This window comes from Malus domestica, chromosome 13, assembly GCF_042453785.1.
Source record: "Malus domestica chromosome 13, GDT2T_hap1".
Classification (NCBI taxonomy): domain Eukaryota; kingdom Viridiplantae; phylum Streptophyta; class Magnoliopsida; order Rosales; family Rosaceae; genus Malus; species Malus domestica.
In genome coordinates, this window is record NC_091673.1 from 43,369,538 (window position 1) to 43,393,234 (window position 23,697).

At 39.5% G+C, this 23,697-nt stretch overlaps 1 protein-coding gene and 1 long non-coding RNA gene across 3 annotated transcripts; both read right to left on the minus strand.

The window, feature by feature from the left end:
• Nucleotides 1-4,457: 4,457 nt before the first annotated feature.
• LOC103431462 (gibberellin-regulated protein 12) lies at nucleotides 4,458-5,897 on the minus strand. Of its 2 annotated transcripts, none has more exons than XM_008369618.4 (4): nucleotides 5,712-5,897; nucleotides 5,585-5,623; nucleotides 5,128-5,158; nucleotides 4,458-5,034 (listed from the first exon to the last, which is right to left on the minus strand). In XM_008369618.4, the coding sequence occupies exons 1-4, from the start codon at nucleotides 5,784-5,786 to the stop codon at nucleotides 4,853-4,855; spliced, it is 327 nt and encodes a 108-aa protein (XP_008367840.1). In that variant the 5' UTR covers nucleotides 5,787-5,897; the 3' UTR covers nucleotides 4,458-4,852. The 2 variants fall into 2 exon arrangements, with proteins under 2 accessions (XP_008367840.1, XP_070667005.1); XM_070810904.1 differs by having other exon boundaries at nucleotides 4,458-5,043.
• A 15,660-nt stretch (nucleotides 5,898-21,557) lies between these two features.
• Nucleotides 21,558-22,880, minus strand: LOC139190704 (uncharacterized). The gene is made up of 2 exons (XR_011575050.1): nucleotides 22,666-22,880; nucleotides 21,558-21,776 (listed from the first exon to the last, which is right to left on the minus strand). It is a non-coding gene; the product is annotated as an uncharacterized lncRNA (long non-coding RNA).
• Nucleotides 22,881-23,697: the final 817 nt, after the last annotated feature.

The window sequence follows — 23,697 nt, forward strand, 5'->3', positions numbered from 1 at the left end:
GTTGTACCAAAGTCCTCACTGATTTTGTGCATCAACATTTGGCGCCATCTGTGGGAACGACACTTATTCCCACTCTCTTCAGCTTTGTCAAGCTAGTTTCCACCATTCGTACACTCTCTTTTGACCAGGCATCCCTCTCCAACATGGGGAGCGAAGAAAGCCACAGCACACAGAATGACACCCCTCTTGCACCTAGTGCGAAGCAACGAAAGAAGGAAGGAAAGAGGGTTGCTCTTCAAGTTAAAGTCGATGAGCTAGAAGCTCAGAACAACAAGATAGCAATGAAGAATGAGGTCCTCCAGGAGCAGTATGAGAAGCTCTTTTAGACGTTCCATGAAACTAGGCGTACTCAAACACACAAGCTTATTGCCCTTGTGGACATCAACCGTCATCTGGGTGCCCCCCAATACGGAGGGTCACCTTCCTTAGACATGGGTATCCCTGATGAGGAGCGAGCTAATCATCAAAACATTGATCAACATGAGACTACTCTCAACCCACCTGCTTCAACCCGAAGTAAGAGAAGTGGAGGAAGACACCTTCTTGCAGAAGGGTTGGAAGGATCGAAAGCCGTTTATCATGATTGCCGAGACTTCCTAAAGCAACGTCGAGAGAATCCCCTCCACATATGCTCGAAGATCAATGACCCAAGGGTTTCTGAAAGACTCGGTCCCCTCCTACGACTCAGGCCAACTGCCAATCTAGGGAAGGAATGACATGTCCTAGAGGAACATGAAGGTACAAGGGACTCTGAGGTATTCCGACAGACTCACCCTAGAAGTCAGTACGTTGAGTCCAAAGAAAAATCACACGCCTTTACTCAAACTTTCCTACTTCCAAGAGGCGATGGAGACTTACGAAAGAAAATCCCGGTGGTAAATGACTCCACTCAAGATCCCCTTGTCCTACAGCTCCTTGAGGAAGTAAACAAGTTGAAGGCCGAACGTCAAGTCGAGATACCTGACTGGAACCAACCCAGGCCTGGCCCTCTCACAAGGAGGATCCTCGACACCCCTCTTCAAGCGAAGACAAAACAAAAGCTTGGTTTACAACTCTATACTGGAAGGGAAGACCCAATTGAACACCTTAACCTCTTTGAGTCCACCATGGCATATCGGATGCACACCGACGAAGAGCGATGTCTTCTCTTCCCCTCCACCTTCTCTGGCAGAGCTCTAAACTGGTATTACCGTCTTCCACCTGAAACAGTAGACTCATTTAAGGAACTGAGGAAACTGTTTGTCTCTCAACACATCTTCCAGACCGATTGCTTGCATTTCAGCCATGAGTATTCTCGTTGCGCTGAGGCAGATGACAAGACCGCCCTCAAGGCCTTCATTGCAGGCCTACGTGATTGTTTTTTCAAGTACTTGATCAATGCCAACACTTGGAAGACTTACTCTGAGGTGATGGCACAGGCTTACAACCATGCCTCCGCCGAGGCAATGACATATCAAGGGAAACCCCCCACAACCACCCCTTATCAGCAAGTAGGGAGTGGAAGATAGATCCAACCAAATGAGAAGACCTCGACCTTCCAAACGGCAGCGGTACCTCCCCCTGCCTTACTTAATACTTTGCCAAGTCAACAAACATATCAATCTCAAGGCAAAAGGAAAGATTTTCATCCTCACCAGTCTCATTTTAGTAAAAGGAGTAAGGGACACTACCGCGATAACCAAGGGTATCACCATGATAATCCCCGACTCCAGGCAGTCAACACAGTGGGTCAAGCACGTGTCAGGACAGCCCCTACCCCGAGGTATGAGGCATACACACCTTTGAACACCACATACGTGGCCATTTACCCTAGCATAGCACACTGATACCGAAGCCAAAGCCAAGGCATTCGGATTACAAGTCCACGAAGAACACGGGCACATTTTGTTGCTACCATGAGCATAACGGCCATGACGGCGAGAAGTGTATCTCCCTTCGTGATCATATTGAAGCTTTGGCATGTGAAGGAAAAATTGATCAATTCCTCGTTCACCCTCTAAGGGGTAACCGTAACCAACGCCAGGTGAATGTGATATATTCCATAAGTGGTGGCATACCCATATCTAAATCTTCCAACAGGGCCATGAAAAATAGTGAACGTGCTTTAAGGTCTGGGATCTAATATGTTTCTACCCTAAGGAAGAAAGATGTATCATTTCCCTCATAACGACCCACTGATCGTGGAAGCTCACATAGCCAACTTTGAAGTACGACGAATCCTGGTGGACACGGGGGCTTCGATCAATATCATGTTTGCTGAAGCTTTCAGGGCATTTAATGTAGCTGAACACTTGCTCGATCGCTCGATTTCCCCTCTGATAAGCTTCTCTAGTGATATCGTGCAACCTTTGGGGAGCATACACTTACCTTTCACCATTGGTACAGGCCTTTTCACAGCTACCATTACCACTAACTTCTTGGTGGTTGATTGCCCAACGGCATACAATGTCATCTTCGGACGCACAGGCATCAATGATCTCAAGGCCATGGTATCCACACATATGTTGTTGATGAAATTTCCAACCCCCTATGGTAATGGTTACATCAAAGGAGATCAACTTAGTGCACAATCATGTTACAACACTTCGGTCAAGCAACAGCACCTGCATGTGCCCAAGGAAACCCTTTCTATACATGACCAAGTCATAAAGACCAGCCCAGACGAAGCCAACTTGGATCTTTAAAGTGGCAACAGTCAACCCGACGATCCTCGAGATGACTCTTTCACCCAGCAAGCACAACCCGCTGAAGAGTTGGAGAAGGTCTCTATCTCAAAAGATTATCCGAATCGCATGGTGAAGATTGGCACCACCTTGTCACCACCTTGTCACCACCCATTCGGTTGGCATTGATCTCTTTTTTGCAAGAGAACACTGAGGTCTTCGCCTGGTCATACGAGGACATGCCAGGCATCTCTCCCGATATCATCTGTCGTCGCTTAAGTATTGACCCCAAGACCAAGCCAATGAGACAGAAGCAAAGATCTTATGACGCTGAACGGTACGAGGTAATGAAGGCAGAAGTTGAAAAACTCAAAGGCATAGGCTTCGTCCGCGAAGTCAATTATCCAACGTGGGTAGCAAATGTTGTCCTTGTTAAGAAGAATCCGACCAAGGAAAGTCTCCTGCTCCAAAAGGTCTTGTGGAGAATGTGTGTCGATTACACCGACCTAAACAAAGGATGCCCAAATGATAGCTTTCCTCTTCCTCTCATAGACAGACTTATAGACTCTATGGCAGGGTGTGAACTCCTGAACTTCATGGATGCTTACTCAGGATACAACCAAATCCTCATGAACCCTTCGGACCAAAAACACAAGCCTTCACTACTGACAGGGGACTATATTGCTATAAAGTCATGCCCTTCGGCCTAAAGAATGCAAGAGCAACTTATCAGAGATTGGTCAATTCAATGTTCGTCGAACAGATTAGGAAGAGCATGGAAGTTTACGTTGATGATATGCTAGTCAAGAGCAAACATGCTGACCAACACATCACCAACCTATCTGAAACTTTCACCATTCTGAAGAGGTATCGAATGAGGTTAAACCCCAACAAATGTGCCTTCGGCGTAGGCTCTGGCAAATTCTTAGGCTTCATGATAAGCCAACGAGGCATTGAGGCTAATCCCGAGAAGATCAAAGCAATCCTCGACATAAAGGAACCGGTAACTTCAAAAGACATCCAGAGCCTTACTGGCAAGGTGGCAGCCTTAACTAGGTTTATCTCTAAGGCCACAGACAGATGTGCTCCTTTCTTCAAAGTACTTAAAGGAAGTAAGAAGTACATTACATGGACTGATGAATGTGCTAAGGCATTTAAGAACCTCAAAGACTACATGAGTAAAGCCCCTTTGCTCTCCAAACTTGAGGTTGGTGACACTCTCGCGCGAACTCGATTAACTTTGGAGTTCCGATGGAACCCGAAGCCAGTGAGCTCCCAAAAAGCCTCGTGCTAGGTAGAGATGGGAATATACATATAAGGCTTACAGGATCCACTCCCCTGGGTGATGTGGGATGTTACAATTTATCTCTCTTATTAGTATAAATAGAGACACAAGGCATGACGAATAACACACAGAATTGCGTAATGCATGAAATGTGTATATATACTATATATTTGAAATGACCATGAAGCATGAAAATGTACGGCATGCATCATGGGAAATGTTTTCATGCTTCATGGTCGTTTCAAATATCTTCATTTCTTATAAGCGTACCTGATTGGCAGAAAACGAAAAAAATCTTTGAATTTGTAGAAAATCCGTCTCAGAAAGTCGAAATTGCATCTCTAATGCGTTATATCACATTCAATGATTAAAACGTAATACTCCTCTGATTGAAGATCAAACTCTATTTAGCGCAGGATCAAGAGCGTGCTAATAACGTGTTGTAAGCATAATTTACTGAATAATTAAAAGGACAGAAAGAGGGTGCGGCAATAGTAGAGAGAAAAAGATAGATATGTAATTGTGAGATGTGTGTTCTTCCACCCCATTGTGTTTTTATTTATAATAGTATGGAAGGTAAATTCCTTACCCTTAGGATTACAACTCAATTATGATAATATCTAATTTAAGAGATATGATAGAATCTCATAAGGATATTCTTGATATAATAGGATTTACACGATCACATTCCTAATTTAATAGGACTACAACAAAGCTATTATTATTATTCTAACAAAAAACTCTCCATCATATTGCTCTAGAAAAAAAGGCCGTCTACAGACTTTTTCCATTAATAATTTTAAAACCATGAGATGCCTGGCGTAAAAAAACAGAAGAAGGAGAAGGAAAAAATAAAATAAAAGGAAACATTTCTTCTCAAATTAAATCAATGGTTTGCCATAATTTATGGGCACTTGGGACCGCCTTCTTTCGTCTTCCAGTTGTTGTAGCAGGGACATTCTTCCTTGTGTCCATATGTGCCCGATGGAACACAAAGACACTTGGCGCAACATTTCTTGCAAAAGAACATGCATGGCTTCTTATGTGAAGTTGTTGAACATCGATACTTGCATGCCTCTGGACAATCTATCATTGCTTAAAACAATAAATCAAATCAAAACAAATTCCACATACAAAACTCTATTACATGAATATTTGCAGTAATTAATTAGTACGTACCTTCACTACGGAGTGATCCCTGTTCTCCCTTCTGAAAAATTTGAAACCATGATCAGCAATGAAATCGAACTGATCTCAATAATATCCAATAATATAATCAGTTGATTTCTTTTTTATTTCACGTTATTAATTCAGTAGATATGCACTCAAACAAAAAAGGAAAGAAAAATCTTTGTCATATCTCGAAAGACAATTTGTAATAAATTTATATTTGCTTATGAACTACAGGTAAAAACAAGAAGAACGAAGAATGTGGTTCATCGTTTGTGAATTATGCGCTTGGTACTGAGACTAGAGTAGCATGGGTGCAGGATGCCCTTGTTGAGGATTTATTTGTTTTGGGGTCAAACAGTAGTGCCTCCCATTGTAATCTTTAACTACATTAAATTCCCTTATAATACTGTCAAGGTTTCTCAAAAGAAAAAAAAAAAAAAAAAGGAGAACGAAGATGCCTTACAGGGTGGTCGATTGCACCAGCATTCTGATCCTTTTGAGCCTGCAGTGAAAGTGATAAAAAAAACTAATAAAATTCACCCAACATATCACAAATTAATCAACAGAGAAATATAGAGGGCTACAAGTACCAAAGCAATATCAATGGCAAAGATCAAGGCTAGGATGACAAAAAGAACAGTTGGAATCCATGAGAGTCTGCCCATTTTTCTTCTTTGAACAAATATATTCTCCAAGCTATCTTCCTCTGAGATCTCGTTTGACTAATGAGTATTAAGACTTGTCCAATGGTCGGTATTTATAAAATGTGTGCTACCTTTAGTGATGCTGAGATATAGGAAATTTGGTTGCATTGCACGCTATATATAATTTTCTTTGAATAAAGGAGATATTAGGTGTCAAATTTAATGCCATTAATTAATTAAGGCCGAATCTTAGAAAATTTGGGGTTTACTAGAAATAGTCATACATGCATGCTCCGCAATTGTCAATGGAAGTTATTTTTCTCAGTATTAGAAGTGAGGGGAGAAACATCTAGGAGTCAAAGGCGGAGTGTAATTGTTTGCCCGAACAAAAAAAAGTGGAGTGTAATTAGTTACCCTAAATTTTTAAGTTTATTATTCTTTTTGTTGTGGCAAATTTTATAAAAAGAAGAGAAAGGGTGGGGCAAGAAAGAGAGAGTGGAGAGAAAATGTAAAAAGCTTCGAGATTGTGTGATTCTTTTTATGTTAGTGCCTTTATTTATAGTAATCCATGAGAAAAAAGTAACTTGTCCTCCAAGTATATACAAAGTCTAATAGGAAAGAATCACTAGAATAATAGGTAATCTAAAACCCAATCTAACTAGGATTTATATAGTTACATCTATTAAATTATGTTCACAACACTCGCCTTGAGTGTGTAAATACTCGAGTAGATATCACATCAGATCCAACAATGTTTGATGAAGTCATCTTGTCAGCACTGATTATGGAACATGCTAGTCTCAAACAAGGAACTTGCATATGAAAATAAGTTTCACAAAACACAGTTATGGTAAAACCCAATAAGGGACAAAAATCCATAGTCTAAGGAAAAATGTGAGTTGGATGCAAATCCAGTTCAAACATCTGTTGAACATATATAAGAGTATGAGTAGCTCAGGATGGTTGCATCATTAAAACCTAGTCATATAGCAAAAACCCAAAAGGAAAAATGCTCCTAATCATAGGAAAAATAGATATTAAGATTAAGTGAGTATGCTTCAGGATACTCCCCTTGAGTTTGACATAATTCCAACGACAACTCATATTGTTACAACTCAGAAAGTTTACACATACTAATTCCTAAAACAAGCTTGTTTGTACCACATTTGACCAATCCCAAAACTACTGAGCACCGGTCAACGTTATACCATCAAGGACCCAGAAGAGTTTCCCTCCAACCAGGAGGCCAATCACAGCGCGACACGTGTCGACATCAGAAGCCAATCATAGCGTGACACGTGTCACAATCAGAAGCCAATCATAACACGACACGTGTCAATGTCAGAATGAAACTAGAAACTCTCTTCCATAAATAGATATCATTCTCTCACAATATTTCCTAATGTCATTTGTACTAAATCATTCACTAGTACTCACTAAAGGAGAGCTTGAACCTATGTACTTGTGTAAACCCTTCACAATTAATGAGAACTTCTCTACTCCGTGGACGTAGCCAATCTGAGTGAACCACGTACATCTTGTGTTTGCTTCCCTGTCTCTATCCATTTACATACTTATCCACACTAGTGACCGGAGCAATCTAGGGAAGGTCATAAACTTAACATTTTCTGTTGTACCAAAGTCCTCACTGATTTTGTGCATCAACATTTGGCACCGTCTATGGGAATGACACTTATTCCCACTCTCTTCAGCTTTGCCAAGCTGGTTTCCACCATTCGTACACTCTCTTTTGACCAGGCATCCCTCTCCTACATGGGGAGTGAAGGAAGCCACAGCACACAGAATGACACCCCTTTTGCACCTAGTGCGAAGCAACGAAATAAGGAAGGAAAAAGGGTTGCTCTTCAAGCTAAAGTCGATAAGCTAGAAGCTCAGAACAACAAGATAGCAATGAAGAATTAGGTCCTCTAGGAGCAGTATGAGAAGCTCTTTGAGACGCTCCACGAAACTAGGCGTACTCAAACACACGAGCTCGTTGCCCCTATGGACATCAACCATCATCTAGGTACCCCCTAACATGGAGGGTCACCTCCATTTTACATGGGTATCCTTGATAAGGAGCAAGTTAATCATCAAAACATTGATCAACATGAGACTTCTCTCAACCCAGATGCTTCGAACCGAAGTACGAGAAGTGGAGGAAAACACCTCCTTATAGAAGGGTTGGAAGGATCGAAAGCCGTTTATCGTGACTACCGAGACTTCCTAAAGCAACATCGAGAGAATCCTTTCCACATATGCTCGAAGATCAATGACCCAAGGGTTTCTGAAAGACTCGGTCCCCTCCCACAACCCAGGCCGCTGCCAATCTAGGGAAGGAACAACAGGTCCCAAAGGAACATGAAGGTACAAGGGACTATGAAGTATTTCGACAGACTCGCCCTAAAAGTTAGTACGGCGAGTCCAAGAAAAAACCACATGCCCTTGCTCAAACTTTCCTACTTCCAAGAGGTGATGGAAACTTACGAAAGAAAATTCTAATGGTACATGGCTCCACTTAGGACCCCCCTGTCCTACAGCTCATTGAAGAAGTAAACAAGTTAAAGGCCGAACGTCAGGCTGAGATACTTGACTGGAACCAACCCAGGCCTGGCCCTCTCACAAGGAGAATCCTCGACACCCCCCTTCAAGCGAAGACAAAACAAAAGCTTGGTTTACAACTATATACTGAAAGGGAGGACCCAATTGAACACCTTAACCTCTTTGAGTCCACCATGGCATATCGGATACACACTGACGAAGAGCGATGTCTTCTCTTCCCCTCCACCCTCTCTGGCGGAGCTTTAAACTGGTATTGCCGTCTTCCAACTGAGACAGTAGACTCATTTGAGGAACTGAGGAAACTGTTTGTTTCTCAACACATCTTCAAGACCGATCGCTTGCATTCTACAGATGACTTGTACACTATTCGCCAGAAGCCGGACGAGTCACTACGAAAGTATGCCGGTCGCTTCAGCCATGAGTATTCTCGCTGCGCTGAGGCAGATGACAAGACCACCCTTAAGGCCTTCACGGTAGGCCTACGTGATTGTTTCTTCAAGTACATGATCAATGCCAACACTTGGAAGACTTACTCTAAGGTGATGACAGAGGCTTACAACCACACATCCGCCGAAGCAAGGACATACCAAGGGAACCCCCATATGGTTAACCCCTATTAACAAATGGGAAGTGGAAGTCAAGTTCTACCAAGTGAAGAGATGTTGGCCATTCAGACACCCATTGCATCATCTCCTGCCTCATTTAGCTACTCGCTAAGTCACCAAACGTATCTGTCTCTTGGTAAGAGGAAAGATTTTTACTCTCAACAAGCCCATTACAACAAGAGGGATAAAAGTTCATATCAAGACAACCAGGGGTGAACGTACTGTCGACTATTATGACTATGGGGCCAAGCCTCACTCTTTCGAAGTGAAGGACTAGGTACTGAAGGAAATGCTAATATAAGAAGGCATACACATTACAAATGTTTTGACTCTCAACCGTTTGAGATCTTTTGTCACACAAGCCATTTGGCAAATATTTAAAGAAGAGGGAATTCAAACAACTTCTTTTGAGTCTTTTGCGTTCCTAGCACTGGAACACTTGGTCTACGCTAACCTACCCTTATACTCCAACTCAAAGCTTCAACATGCATACTTTGACACAAAGTATGTGATACTAAGTGTTACAACCAACATGGTTCACATATCAAAAGCATGGATCCCTTCATGCATAGCAAAACATTCATAAGCATCACTCATATCAATCAACATAAACATCATACATTCCAACACATTCATACATAAACATTATACATTCCAACACATTCATACATAAACATCATACATTCCAACACATCCATACATAAGCCAATTGTGCTTCGAAAGGGTTCAACATACTTTGTGTTTCGACACTTGCTACAATGTACCTCGACACCTTGCCCTTATTCTCACCAACCAGGTGATGAAATGTGAAGAAGGAACTCATCTTCATGCCACCAACCAGGTGATGAAATGTACAACCCGTACTCTAATATCATTTGGCAATTTGCCACTCATGCCACCAACCAAGTGATGAAATGTACAACCCGTACTCTCCTTCATGCCACCAACCAGGTGATGAAATGTACAACCCATACTCTAATATCATTTGGCAACTTGCCACTCATGCCACCAACCAGGTGAAAAAGGAACTAATCTTCATACCACCAACCAGGTGATGAAATGTTCCACCCGTACTCTCCTTCATGCCACCAACCAGGTGATGAAATGTACAACCCGTACTCTAATATCATTTGGCAACTTGCCACTCATGCCCACGACCAGGTGAAGAAAGAACTCATCTTCGTACCCCCTACCAGGTGATGAAATGTACAACCCGTACTCTAATATCATTTGGCAACTTGCCACTCATGCCACCAACCAGGTGATAAAATGTACAACCCGTACTCTCCTTCATGCCACCAACCAGGTAATGAAATGTACAACCCGTACTCTAATATCATTTGGCAACTTGCCACTCATGCCACTAACCAGGTGAAGAAGGAACTCATCTTCGTACCACCAACCAAGTGATGAAAGAAACTCACCATTCATTCCACCTACCAGAAGACGAGTGGTACAACTTGTACATGTGAACTTCTAGCATTCACAAATAATCAAAAACCCTCAAGCTTGACAACTCAACTAGGGGAGCACTTATGCCCAACAAGAGTTATAATCACTAACAAAGTCTTATTGCAAGCCAACAATAACTTCAATGCATGGCATACGAAGATCAAGCTATTCAGCCCTCTTGCATCTGCTTCAGACATTTCCCCTCTGTAACAATGCAAACACTACAACTCGTAGAAAGCTTCACACACTCTTGATCAAGACAGTGTGAAGCAAAACCAATTTATGGTGCCAACAAGAGCTTCATCAATAGAGGGCAACCACAATTATCAAAAGCTTCACACATTCTTGATCAAAACAGTGTGAAGCAAAACCAATTTATGGTGCCAACAAGAGCTTCATCAAAGGAGTTCAACCACAATTCTCAAAAGCTTCACACACTCTTGATCAAGACATTGTGAAGCAAAACCAATTTATGGTGCCAACAAGAGCTTCATCAATGGATGGCAACCACAATTCTCAAAAGCTTCACACACTCTTGATCAAGACAGTGTGAAGCAAAACCAATTTATGGTGCCAACAAAAGATTCATCAAAGGAGTTTAACCACAATTCTCAAAAGGTTCACACACTTTTGATCAAGACAGTGTAAAGCAAAACCAATTTATGGTGCCAACAAAAGCTTCATCAAAAGAGTTCAACTACAATTCTCAAAAACTTCACACATTCTTGATCAAGACAGTGTGAAGCAAAACCAATTTATGGTGCCAACAAAAGCTTCATCAATGGAGGGCAATTACAATTCTCAAACCTTCGAAGCAAATTCAAGATTGTTCGAAGCAAATTCAATTTATATGGTTCATCAAAACCTTCTACTACTATAAGGTGTGACTTGCATCACAATCTCTTGCTCAACAGTGTGGAAGCAAAATTTGTATATATTGTCTTTCCCACATTTTCAAATTTCTAGTTTCCCAAAAAAAAAAAGTAAATTCAACAAAGCTTCATCAATGGAGGACAACTAAAAATTCTCAAAAGCTTCACACTATCTTGATCAAGATAGTGTGAAGCGAAATCAATTCATAGTACCCAACAAAAGCTTCAACTCCAAAGTTTCACCAATAAAAGATTCATCAATGGAGGACAACTACAAATTCTCAAAAGCTTCACACTATCTTGATCACTATCTTGATCAAGATAGTGTGAAGCAAAATCAATTCATGGTACCCAGCAAAAGCTTCAACTCCAAAGTTTCACCTACAAAGCTTCAACTCCAAAGCTTCACCTACAAAAGTTTCACCCATAATAGCTTCACCTACAAAAGCTTCACCCACAATAGTTTCACCCATAAAAGCTTCACCCACCACAAAAGCTTCACCCACAAAAGCTTCCCCCACCACAAAAGCGTCACCCACAAAAGCTTCCCACCACAAAAGCTTCACCCACAAAAGCTTCCCGCACCACAAAAACTTCACCCACAAAAGCTTCAACATACAAGCTTCAACAAAATGAAAAATTCAAAGAACTTAGTGAAGAATGCCTTGGTGTATTTAACACAATACGTTGAAATGAAGCAAAGCTTGTTTATTGATATCTCCGATAAGTTACAAATATGTACATATACATGAATCAAAATAAACAAACAAGAGGGAGCCTTCACAAAGGTTGCTCAGGATAAGTCTCAGCAGTCGGCAGAGCCCCAGAAAGAGGAGGCACCAGAGGGTGATTATTTGGAGCCTCAGTACTAGGTAGAACCCCAGAAGGAGGAGGCACCGAAGGTTGATCATTTGGAGCTTCATTACTCGGTACAACCCCTGAAGACGAAGGCAATAAATGCCTTTGGAACAAACCCACAAACCTCTAATGATCAAGTAAAATCTGACCATCAGATTCCTGCAGCTGGTCGAGCTTTCTCTTCATGTTTGTAGCATAGTCATGTGCGAGCCTGTGCAACTGTTTATTCTCATGCTTGAGCCCTCTTATCTCTTGTTTGAGACTTATCACTTCAGCCGCCAATTATTCAACTTGGCGGGTTCGAGCAAATAGGCGTTGGACCATATTAGACACAGAACCTGCACACTGAACATTGAGAGTCAAAGAATCCTTAACAACCAACTCATCAAACCGTTTGGAAAGTAGTCTGTTATCTTTGGGAGTGAGAAGGTTCCTGGCCACCACCGCAGCGGTCATATCATTCTTCATCACAGAGTCCCCAACGGTAAAAGGACTAGTAGGGATAAGAAGGATGGGCACCATATGTTGTCTTGAGAAGGCATGACTGCCTCTTCACCAAAGTTCAAGTCAAAACGACAGTCGGATGGGCCATACATTCTCAGAAATGATGAAGGAGAAATGAGGTGCAATAAATCTCCGAAGTAAGGGGAAAATTCCTACAAGCAATAAATCTCTGAAGTAAAGGGAAAATTTCTACAAGCAATAACTTTCTGAATGTACTTCTTACACACAATTGGTGCCCTTATAAAAGAAAGGGCAACAGGGCTGTTGGTTCAAAAATCGAAGAAGCACCACTCTCCAGATTCCGAAGATGCACCACTTTCCACATGCAACATCAGCTCCTCAAATACCATAGATAATTTTGCCAAAGATCTCTGACAAAGGTTAGACACATTAATTTTGAAGGTCCAGCTACCCTACTATTAGCCACAAGGGTAAAGGAACAGCACCACTTCTTGATAACTAGAAAGTCCCAATGTATGTCAACCTCCGTGCTCTGTGGCAAGGCAGACTGACAAAAAATGCCTAATCTTTACTTACATTTGAGAAAACACTCCCAACAAGATTGCTTGCTCAAAAATCAAAGAGGCATGTCTCTTCGAATCTCGAAAGTCAGACTCCCAATAGAATTACGTGCTCAAAAATCGAAGAGACACCGCCCTCCGAATCTCGAGAGCCAGACTCCCAATAGGATTACTTTCTCAAAAATCGAAAAGACACTACTCTCTGAATCTAAAGAGTCAGACTCCCAACAAGATTGCTTTCTCAAAAATCGAAGAAACACTGCTCTCCGAATCTCAAGAGTCAGACTCCCAACAAGATTGCTTTCTCAAAAATCGAAAAGGCACCACTCTCTGAATCTCGAGAGCCAGACTCCCAACAGGATTACGTGCTCAAAAATCGAAGAGGCATCACCCTCCGAATCTCGAGAGCCAAACTCCCAACAAGATTACTTTCTTAAAAATCGAAGAGACACTGCTCTCCGAATCTTAAGAGTCGGACTCCCAACAGGATTGCTTTCTCAAAAATCAAAGAGGCACCATTCTCTGAATCTCGAGAGCCAGATCCCCGACAAGATTGCTTGTTTGAAAACCGAAGAGGCATTGCTCTCCGAACTTCGAGAGCCAAATTTCCTTGGATAAAGCTTGTCTGCAATCTTCACACGCAACATCAGCTTTCCAGATACCACTGACCACTTTTTCAAAGTGCTCTGACAAAGTTAAAACACTTGAAACTTGCAGCTCCCACTACATTGCTATGACCAAGAAGGGTAAAGGAATAACACTACTACTTGTTGTTAGGGAGACTCATATATATGTCGACCTCAATCCTCCACAGCCAGGCAGACCTGCAAATAAAAAAAAATACTCAACTTTTCTTCACATCCAAGATGGCACTTTCAGCAGAGTCTCTCAAAATACTCAGCTTCTTTTCCTCTCGATAATACATTTCCAAACAAGCCACACCAGAGCAAAAGTATCTCATATCATTAGGGTTAAAAGCAAGAGTATCCCATATCATGCTTTTTCCTTGTCTTTTCATTTGGCCTTGTTCTTACCTGCAAGACAAGGAGAAAGAGAGCAATCAGTCAGCACTTGGAATCAAGCTTCCAATCAGGAACTGACTGTCTGGAACCCCTTGCCTGATTACTTACCTGGAATTGCTCTCAAGTACTTATCTTCAACATCTTATGCTTCTAAAGAGGATACCACATATGCCTGAGGAACAAATAGGGCAAGTGAGAAGGATACAAGGAAGCATGTGGAGACAAGCGTAACAGAACATGTGCCGATACATCCACTACTTTGTCAACAGCAAAGTATCCCATATCATCAGGGTCGAACGTACTCTAGATTTGATGGACTTGTTTTGACCCTTAAATTCTTGAGTCGACCTTATACTCTAGAGGAAACCAGAAAACCCTCTAGCCCAGTTCAAGAATAAGCCTGTGGAAAGTTACTTCTTCAAAAGCAAAAGTATCTCATATCATCTCTTCTCCATTTGCTTCAACTTATCCTTGTTGCTGTTTACGACACAAGGAGAAAGAGAACAATCAACCGGAAGCTGAAGTCCAACCTCTGATCTAGGTTGCTTGCTTGGAAGTCTGATTGCTTACCTTGTCTGTTACCTCATTCGGCAAATCTCCTAGCTCAGCAACTTGGGGGACTCCTACTATAGGGTTTGTATCGCACTTGACCAAGCCCAAAACTACAAGTAAGCTTCAAGTAAAATTGATACATTACCTTGTGCATCTTCATCGGTTAAAGATACCACCCCTAGATGGAGGAAAAGTACTTCCAGAGAAGATGCCACATCTACATATGAGACAAATAAGGCAAGTGAAAATGATATCACACTTCGGTACTTAGAAGTTTCGTGATTACAAAATGGCTTAGATCTTGCAAGTCCTCAACCGAGAAGCTTCCCTCACTCAGGAACCCCGAAACTACTAAGCACCGGTCAACGTTATACCATCAAGGACCCAGAAGAGTTTCCCTCCAACCAAGAGGCCAATCACAGCGCAACACATGTCGACATCAGAAGCCCATCATTGCGCGACACGTGTCAAAATCAGAAGCCAATCACAACACAACACGTGTCAATGTCAGAATGTAACTAGAAACTCTCTTCTATAAATAGAGATCATTCTCTCACAATATTTCCTAATGTCATTTGTACTAAATTATTCACTAGTACTCACTAAAGGAGAGCTTGAATCTATGTACTTGTGTAAACCCTTCACAATTAATGAGAACTCCTCTACTCCATGGATGTAGCCAATTTGGGTGAACCACGTACATCTTGTGTCTGCTTCCCTGTCTCTATCCATTTACATACTTATCCACACTAGTGACCGGAGCAATCTAGCGAATGTCACAAACTTAACATTTTCTGTTGTACCAAAGTCCTAACTGATTTTGTGCATCAACAAAGCTTTTGAGAAGTAGACTTCGATTGTCACTTGGTAAAAACAGACAAAAATAGGAAGCCAGTACTGAAATGGTTTAGATGAATAAAGTTATTATCCCCCATTGCTACTACGAAATAAAGCTAGGATTTTAAAGTTCAGAGATTGAAGAGCAACACAACTGACCAAATCACAATATATAAAAGGTTCAGAAACTAAATCTATCACATTCCCACTCTGAACATAATCCCCAGCTTTGTTAAAAAGGATGAAGACATAACCAAAAAATATTATTACAACTCGAAAGAAAGCATATAAACTTTGCTAACTGAGAGAGACACGAAGAGGGGGACGACGGTGGTTTTGGGGGGGGGGGGGGGGTGTTGGTTTGAAAGATCGTCTAGTCTTCCACTTTTATTTTGTCTATACGTTCAAATCTTACAAATGGAGTTAATGCAGAATTAATTGAAAAACAAAACTTGCACAAATTGAAAATAGCTTATTTATATGAAACCATCCTAAGATTTTAGACAAAAATAGAACGTAGGAGAAAGATTGTGTGATAGTAATATAGGGTGTGGGTTTATTCATAAATTTTAGTCTTGTTGTTAATTTTAACTTGTACTTTACGGTAATTATGCAATAAGGTAAAAAAGAAGCATCACATTTAAAATTTAAGTTAGGTGTAAAAAGAGGATAAGTGGGTTCAAATAAAATTTCCCATAAATATATATACACAACTATTGTCCTTGTGATACAAGAAATATTAAAGAGAGCTACAACCAAACTAGGAAACATAAATAAATTCCTAATCTACATAAAACTTTGACTCACACCAACAAAGGATTGTACAAAAAAGTTAGGTCCTTTGTCTATTGTTCTGCGCAGCCTTATTACATGGATGTCCGGTTTTGAGAAGTCACGGGGCTGCTCCACCATCGGAAGTTTCAGTGTATAGTTTCTTGAGTTTTAAAATATATGAACAGTTTGAGCAGTGGGGGAGTTCCCTGGAGAATCAATGAATGTATTCACTTGTGTTTGTTTTCCTTTACCTTTTCTCCCTTTACGTGGGTTTGATGTTGTAACTAAGAGAAATCGAGGCATTATTTGATCGAATGTCAGCGAAATGTTTTGTTTATATGGGCTGCTTGTTGATTTGAACTCATGTATGTATAATATAATGGAATAGTGATCGTAGAGGGGTTGAATGAATTAATATGTTTGTTATACAAGAGGTAAGGAGGGTTACTTTTTTTTTTAATTTTTAAATTTAAAATTTTTATTTTATTTTTATTCAAACGATAGATTTTGTTAGATTAGATATTTAATTAGCCACCGATGGGGTTTGAACTCGCTGTCATGCAAAGGCTCAACACATTTCTACTACTGTGGTAAACGGTCACTTGTGAGTTACTTGTTTGTTTGGTTGTAACCACAAGAATAAGACTGGCTATTCTATTGTTATGGATGTAATTTCTATTACTGGGATGCTGCTATACATTTTACATGTTTCCACATTTTAACTCACCACCCTTTGATTTGACAACGGTTTTTTTTTTTAAAACAAATAGATTACTAAGGATTTGGTGGCAATGGTGAAGCATCACAGTGGAGTTCCATGCTAATGAAATACAGATATGTATAAGAAGTTTTTGTCTTCATGTCCTTAATTTATTAGCATGGGATGCCACGTGGCCCCATATAAATGTTCGGTAAGTTGTACTCCTTTATTAAACCAACCCAGTGGAGCTACATCATATCACGTGTTACAATCAGGGTTGGTCCTGAGATTTTGGAGGCCCTGTGCGAGACTCAAATGGAGGCCCTTGCATGGTCAAAAATTTTGGTTGCTATATTTTCTTTTATATTTTATATTTTATATTGTGTATAAATTGATATAACGCAAAAAAAAAATAAATAAATAAAATCAAGCTTAGTGTAGTGGTCATGTACCTATCTGCGTTCTCTATGTTTTTGGTTTGAATCTCCTTTCTTTTTAAATACAAAATACATGGTGTGATGACTATGTACCTATCATATCACCATACAAATACTATAATCAAAACCATTCATGCTCTTCTTATCATCTAGAGCTTATCTCACGAAAAATTTATGTGTTAAATGAAACACTGGTTATGATATTAGTAGCATCTTGTAATGAACCTTTTCTATTGCATTTTTCACCACGCTCTAAATTGAGGATGATTCTCACTCTCCCTCTCCCGTTGATTGTCATTAGATTAGTTAAAATTTTGAGATTCATGTGTTAAACAATTAAACCAACTTAATCTAATGGTAGGTGTAGTTGTACTATAATTTTCTTTTTGATATGGATGACTAAATAGTCTTCAAGTGGAATGAAAAATAGATGAATTTTAGATGATGACCAAAACAATAAACGATTTTGATTATGAAATGTATTCTATTAAATGATATCATATAAGAAATGGGGGCTTTTAAAGATTATATCAGATTTAAGAATTTTAATTTATTTTGATATTCCTAACTACAAATTTATTAGCAAAAGTTATCCTTTATAATGAAAGAAATCAAATTACAAATATTTAAAAATAGAAAAAAATAGTGTAGCTCAAAAATCCCAAAATAATTACCCCGCACATGCCCTATATGAAAGAAACATGGTTGAAAAAAAAAATAACAAATATTAGAAAGTAGGGAGTTGAACCCGTGCACAACCAGGGCTTGACAACCATGCTAGGAAAACATCTATAAATTATTTCCCAGCTTTTTCATATATAGAATACTAGCCTCTCCACAAGCGCTCACGCACATGCGAGAGGCATTTTTTCATCACGGGCGACGCGCCCCTAAAGTTGTGTTACTTTGGTTATGCATGTGAGAATGTCATAACAATTTCTTATTATTTTCTTTTCTTTGATCATCTCCTTATGATATTTTTTTTCTCTACGATTGTGTTACAAACTATTATTATAACCATGCTTTCTAATTAACGCACATAGTCAAAGCTTATTAGTCTCTTTTCAAATCAAATTCATTGCCATTAATTAACTGTTTCTCATTGATCATTCATTTCTGATCATATTTTCAATTTCCGTTCTCTTCCATTTTATACATCTTTTTCAATTGTGTATGAATTATTTGCTTTGATGAAGCAAAATTATATTTGTGTTCATATTCAATTCTAATTAACTAACGATGTGTTTCTGATGCAGGGAAGATGAATTTTGGAATTTAGTTTTGCGAGGGCAAAGTGTGGGCTTCGAGAGTGAGCCAAAACTATCTAGCGATTCGATAGAATCGGAGAAAGATTTTCTAGGGTCAACCATAGCCTGTACCCGACTATTGAGCCGTATAGTTTCCGGTTTCTTAAGGTTTCGGATATCCACACAATCTATTGGGACCTATCGCCATGTGAGTTGCGATTTTTCTTCGTAATAAACGACTTAGTTTTTTGCATTTTTTGTTCGAATTCAAAGTTTTTAATATACAAATTTGAAGCTTTTCTTCAAGTTTATTCACTATATAGCGTAATTCTTCAGTTATTAGTGATTCCGAAATTTTAAAATCCTCTCAAAGTTGTCACAGCCCGTCCCGAAAATTTTATATCGGGAGTGTGAAATGACGAATTTACCCTTAGCGGGTATTAAGGTATGTGTGTGTGACGTTATTTGGTTTAACTTATTATAAGTTTTGGATTAAAATTTTGGCTTTTGTTAATTTTGTGGTTAGGGAATTAGATGAAATGGATGGTGAGGATTGGTGTTGGACACCTCACACACTCCCTGTCCTCCCTCTCCCTTCCCGTAGCACTCTCCCTCTCCTCCCTCACGGCTTTCTCTCTCTCTCTCACTCTCGAAGTGTACGGACGAGACCCAAAACCATCCAAAACTCTGTGGATCGAAGCAAACAAGGTAAGATTCTTCATCCTTGTGATGTTCCGAGTTGATTAGTGCTAGTTTTAGGACGTGGAACCTTCGATATCACGTGAACCCGAGCCCCTCATTTTTTGTCACTGTTCATGCACACGTGAAATGTTGTGTTTCAGGGAATTCTAAGCTTATAGTGAGCTTAGTGAGGTCCCAAGGAAGCTCGGAGTGCTTCGTTTGAAGGTTTTGGACGTCGGGATCACTAGGTTCGATTTTGGCCTGTTTTGCTTGGAATTTTCCAGTGAAATTTAGTTGTTTTTAGAGCTTAAAAGTAGTGTATCGTGATTCTACATGTTTGGGGCTTCATTTTGATATAAAATACGAAGAAAATGGTTGAGAAACGAAAGAGAACAAGGAGTTTCAAATTTGGCCGGAAACCGGCCGCCGGAAAGTTCAGTCCGGCGAGCCGAGGTTAGGGATGATGCGCGTGGGGGCGCGTGTCCCCGTGCCTGTCCCGGCGCGTGCAGCTTCCAAAAAATTTTCTAAAAATTTCTCGACGTCCGTGACGTCGAGTAGGTCGATGTGGTATATTCATATACCCAAATTGAGCATCGTATGAGAAGTTATTTCGAATTGTTAGTTATGTGTTTAAATTAACGTTTTTATAGTTGTTTTGCATATAGGTGACACCTATCCCGAGGACGAGCGCATCCAGGGACGTCACGGGCGTTACGACCTATCGACTTATCAGTGAGTGGGCAGTTTTGTTTTCGTATTACCTATATACTACTGTCTTCCCAGAAAATGCGTTTATATGAAAATATGATTTAAATTGCCATGCATGCAATTGTTGAGATATTTAAATTGATAATTGATGCATATATATGTGTGAATTGGTGCCGTGGACGCACATGTGAGTATCAGGTGAGTTTATATGGTTTATATGAATGAATGATGATGTGATTATGTTGTGAGCTCATAAACTGCACCTTTGGTATTAGTGCTTATAGTATTCACCACACCGCACGCTCACCTTGGATCCAAGTAGGTGGATGTCGTACAGACCACTAGAGGTGGTTCCGACATGCCAGTCGTACAGACCATTAGAGGGGTTCCGACTGGTGGGTGACTTTAAATTATGTGCACAGATGATTGATGAGAGAAGCACTAGAGCGTATTATTTCACCATCTTAGTCGTACAGACTACTATAGGTAGTTCCAACTTATGTGCAGTGTAGTGCCGTACAGGTCACAGTTGGTGACTCCGACTTGATGGGATATTGAGCTATAGAATCAACCGTACAGGACCACTGCAGGGTCTCCGGTTGATTTATTATTTCACCTGATTATATTGATGCATTCATATTATATTTTGGCATGGCATGGCATATTCTTTCTGAGATGTTATGTTGATAGTTGGTGAGCGGAGTTTTGATGATATATGTATTTATATGTTTATATACTATTTTTCTGGGAAAGTATACAGGTTTTACGGTGAGGGGTTAGAAACGTTTTAAATAAAATGTTTTTGGAAAATCTTTGGTTTTACTGACCCACTCACCTTTGTTTTGCGCCCCTCCAGGTTCTAGTTAGCAGTTGGTGGCTCACGAGGTCTTTTTCGGCATTCTGACAGACGTTCTGCATGTAGGACTCACCTGCGGGTGTTGTACTTTAATTATGGTCCTACTTGACTGCACTTATACCTACGCTCTGAATTCGTGTGTTTTACTTTATAACTCTCTCTTGTATGCTAGTAGGTTATGCTGCTAGTGGTTGGTTTAAATTCCTTCATATTTCTGTTATATCTTGCTTCCGTGTCGCACTTTTGGCTACGTCACACTCACTTGACGGCCAGCACGCCTTGATTCTAGGATCGGGGTGTGTCAAAAGTAGTAGGGATTTGGAAATGAACTATGCTACAGAAGGTGGCTTGCATTGAAATTACCATAATAACAGTGTTGCAAGAGGCATTTTTTTAATCAAGGGCGCTACGCGCCCCTAAAATGTGTTGTGTTAGTTGTTTATTATTGTTATCAATTGGTACATGAATTAAAGACCTATAATCAGAAGTGGTTCGCATGACTTACAAATGTTAATTACTACACTAGGCGCAACTTACAATCTTTTATTTTATTTTTAATATTTTCATTTACTAAGATATTTTTGCTATTTACAAAATTGAAATATGAATCAAACAAAATGACTAATACCAAAAAATGAAGTATACATATGCCAAGAGACAACAAATATAAGTGAATATATGAAGAATGGATTTCAATATGTACATATATTATCAAGATTGAAGACCATAAAGTTTGTTAACATGAATGCCACATTTCCACTGATTTGTTTGCACTTCATGCTTCAGATTTCCATTGTTCGTAGTTTTAATTGTGGTTCTTTTCCTGTCACATTACAAACATATGAAGAAGATCCAAAGAAAATTACAACTTTCCAAGTTAAAGAACAAAGAAGCAACAATTGTATGATTCAATTTTCATAAGGGGATATAAATTTATTCCTATCACCAAATGAAGATATGTGACAAAAAAACAACAAACAAGGAGAGAAGGGGAGGAAGTACCTTTGGAAAAATATTTGTCATTAAGAAATTTGCAAATGGTGATCTATAGAAAACTTACCGAAAGCTCATAAAACATAGAAAAATATACCTGTAAAAAATTAGCCTAGAGAAAAATGATACAAGTAAACAAAATTAGCGAAATTGTATAAAACACAAAATTAGCCAAAAGCAATAAAAAATTAAATCCTATTGAATTAAAAAAACAAAAGAAAACAGAAAAGAATACCATTGATTGATTATGTCAGCACGGATTCAAACCCAAAAATAAAAGAAATTTGTTAATTCATTCACTCAAAAATTTACAAAAACAAAAAAAAATAAGGCAAATTTTAGCAGGTTTGGGTGCAGAGAGTATGTACTTTGTATGGTTTGAGTAAACTGAGATTGTTTAATTGGTTGCTTCTTAGTCCTGACAACATATCTTACCGAACCGAACGTGAAGGTATTACCTCATTGGGATCTCTCTGGTCTCTGCCAGGGAATCTCCACTCACTGTTTCCCTAAACATCCTCCTTTACCACATCATGGGGGTTTACCCTTTAAGCAATTGTAATGAAAAATGCAGTGCAGAGTATATGATAAAAATTGAATACAGAATATGGCCAAAACAGATACAATTAAAAATGCATAAGTAATTTAAAAACTACATAGAAAAAGAAAATCAAACGGACTTTTCCAAATAAGAAAAAACAATAATAAGAAAACCTTACCTTAAGTAAAAATAATATCGTCTTCCACTTCGCCTGGACTCTTAATCTCGTACTCGCATTGAAAAATCTTAAGAACTCTAGATCATATCATGATTGGAGATATAACTTAATATTTAACTTAATTGATTTCATTTTTATAAACTTTTTTATTTTCTGTTTTGCAAAGACAAAAAAAGGAGCACTTTCATCATAAGTGGAAGGAAGAGGCCATTAAAGAAAAGTATAAAATCTCACCACAATATACTCTCTTTCAGATCCAAATGTTAAGTACAAATCTTTGACCGAGCAGTAAACTATTTAAAGCTAAGAGAATTACGAAAACAACATATTATGTTTCATTGGATACCAAAGAAAGATAAGAGAAGTTTGCATCCAATTAAAGAGTGATTATGTAGATTGGTTGACACACCCCGATCCAGAGGATCCAGGCATGCTGGCCGTCACGCGAGCGTGACGTAACCATAAGTGCGACACGGAAGCGAAACAATAACAAACATAAGAAGGAATTCAAACCAAACTCTAGTAGAATAACCTACTAGAATAACAGGACGAGTTATAAAGTAAACACATAAATTCAGAGCATAGGTTCAAGTGCAGTCAAGTAGGACTAAAATAAAAGTACATCACCCTCCGGTGAGTCCTACATGTCAAGAGTCTGTCAGAATGCCGGAAAAAGACCTCGAGAGTCACCAACCGCTAACTAGAACCTGGAGGGGCGCAAAACAAAGATGAGGGGGTCAGTAAAACCAAATATTTCTCAAAACATTTCATTTAAAACATTTCTAACCCCTCACCGTAAAACCTGTATACTTTCCCAGAAAATAGTATATATAAAACCATATGTAATCTCAAAACTCAAATCCCAAATCTTTAACATTTTTAAAAGAAAAATATGCCATGCCATGAATCAAAATATAAATCAGGTGAAATAAGGAATCAATCGGAGACCCTGCAGTTGGTCCTATACGATTAATTCTATAGCTCAATATCCCACTCAGCCGGAGTCACCACAGTGACCTATACGGCCCTACT

Coding starts and splice junctions, on each gene's coding strand:
- LOC103431462 (XM_070810904.1), bottom strand. CDS start 5,786: ATGGGCAGACTCTCATGGATTCCAACTGTTCTTTTTGTCATCCTAGCC. Junction 5,624..5,711: donor TTGCCATTGATATTGCTTTG/GTACTTGTAGCC, acceptor CTTTCACTGCAG/GCTCAAAAGGATCAGAATGC. Junction 5,044..5,127: donor GGGATCACTCCGTAGTGAAG/GTACGTACTAAT, acceptor TATTGTTTTAAG/CAATGATAGATTGTCCAGAG.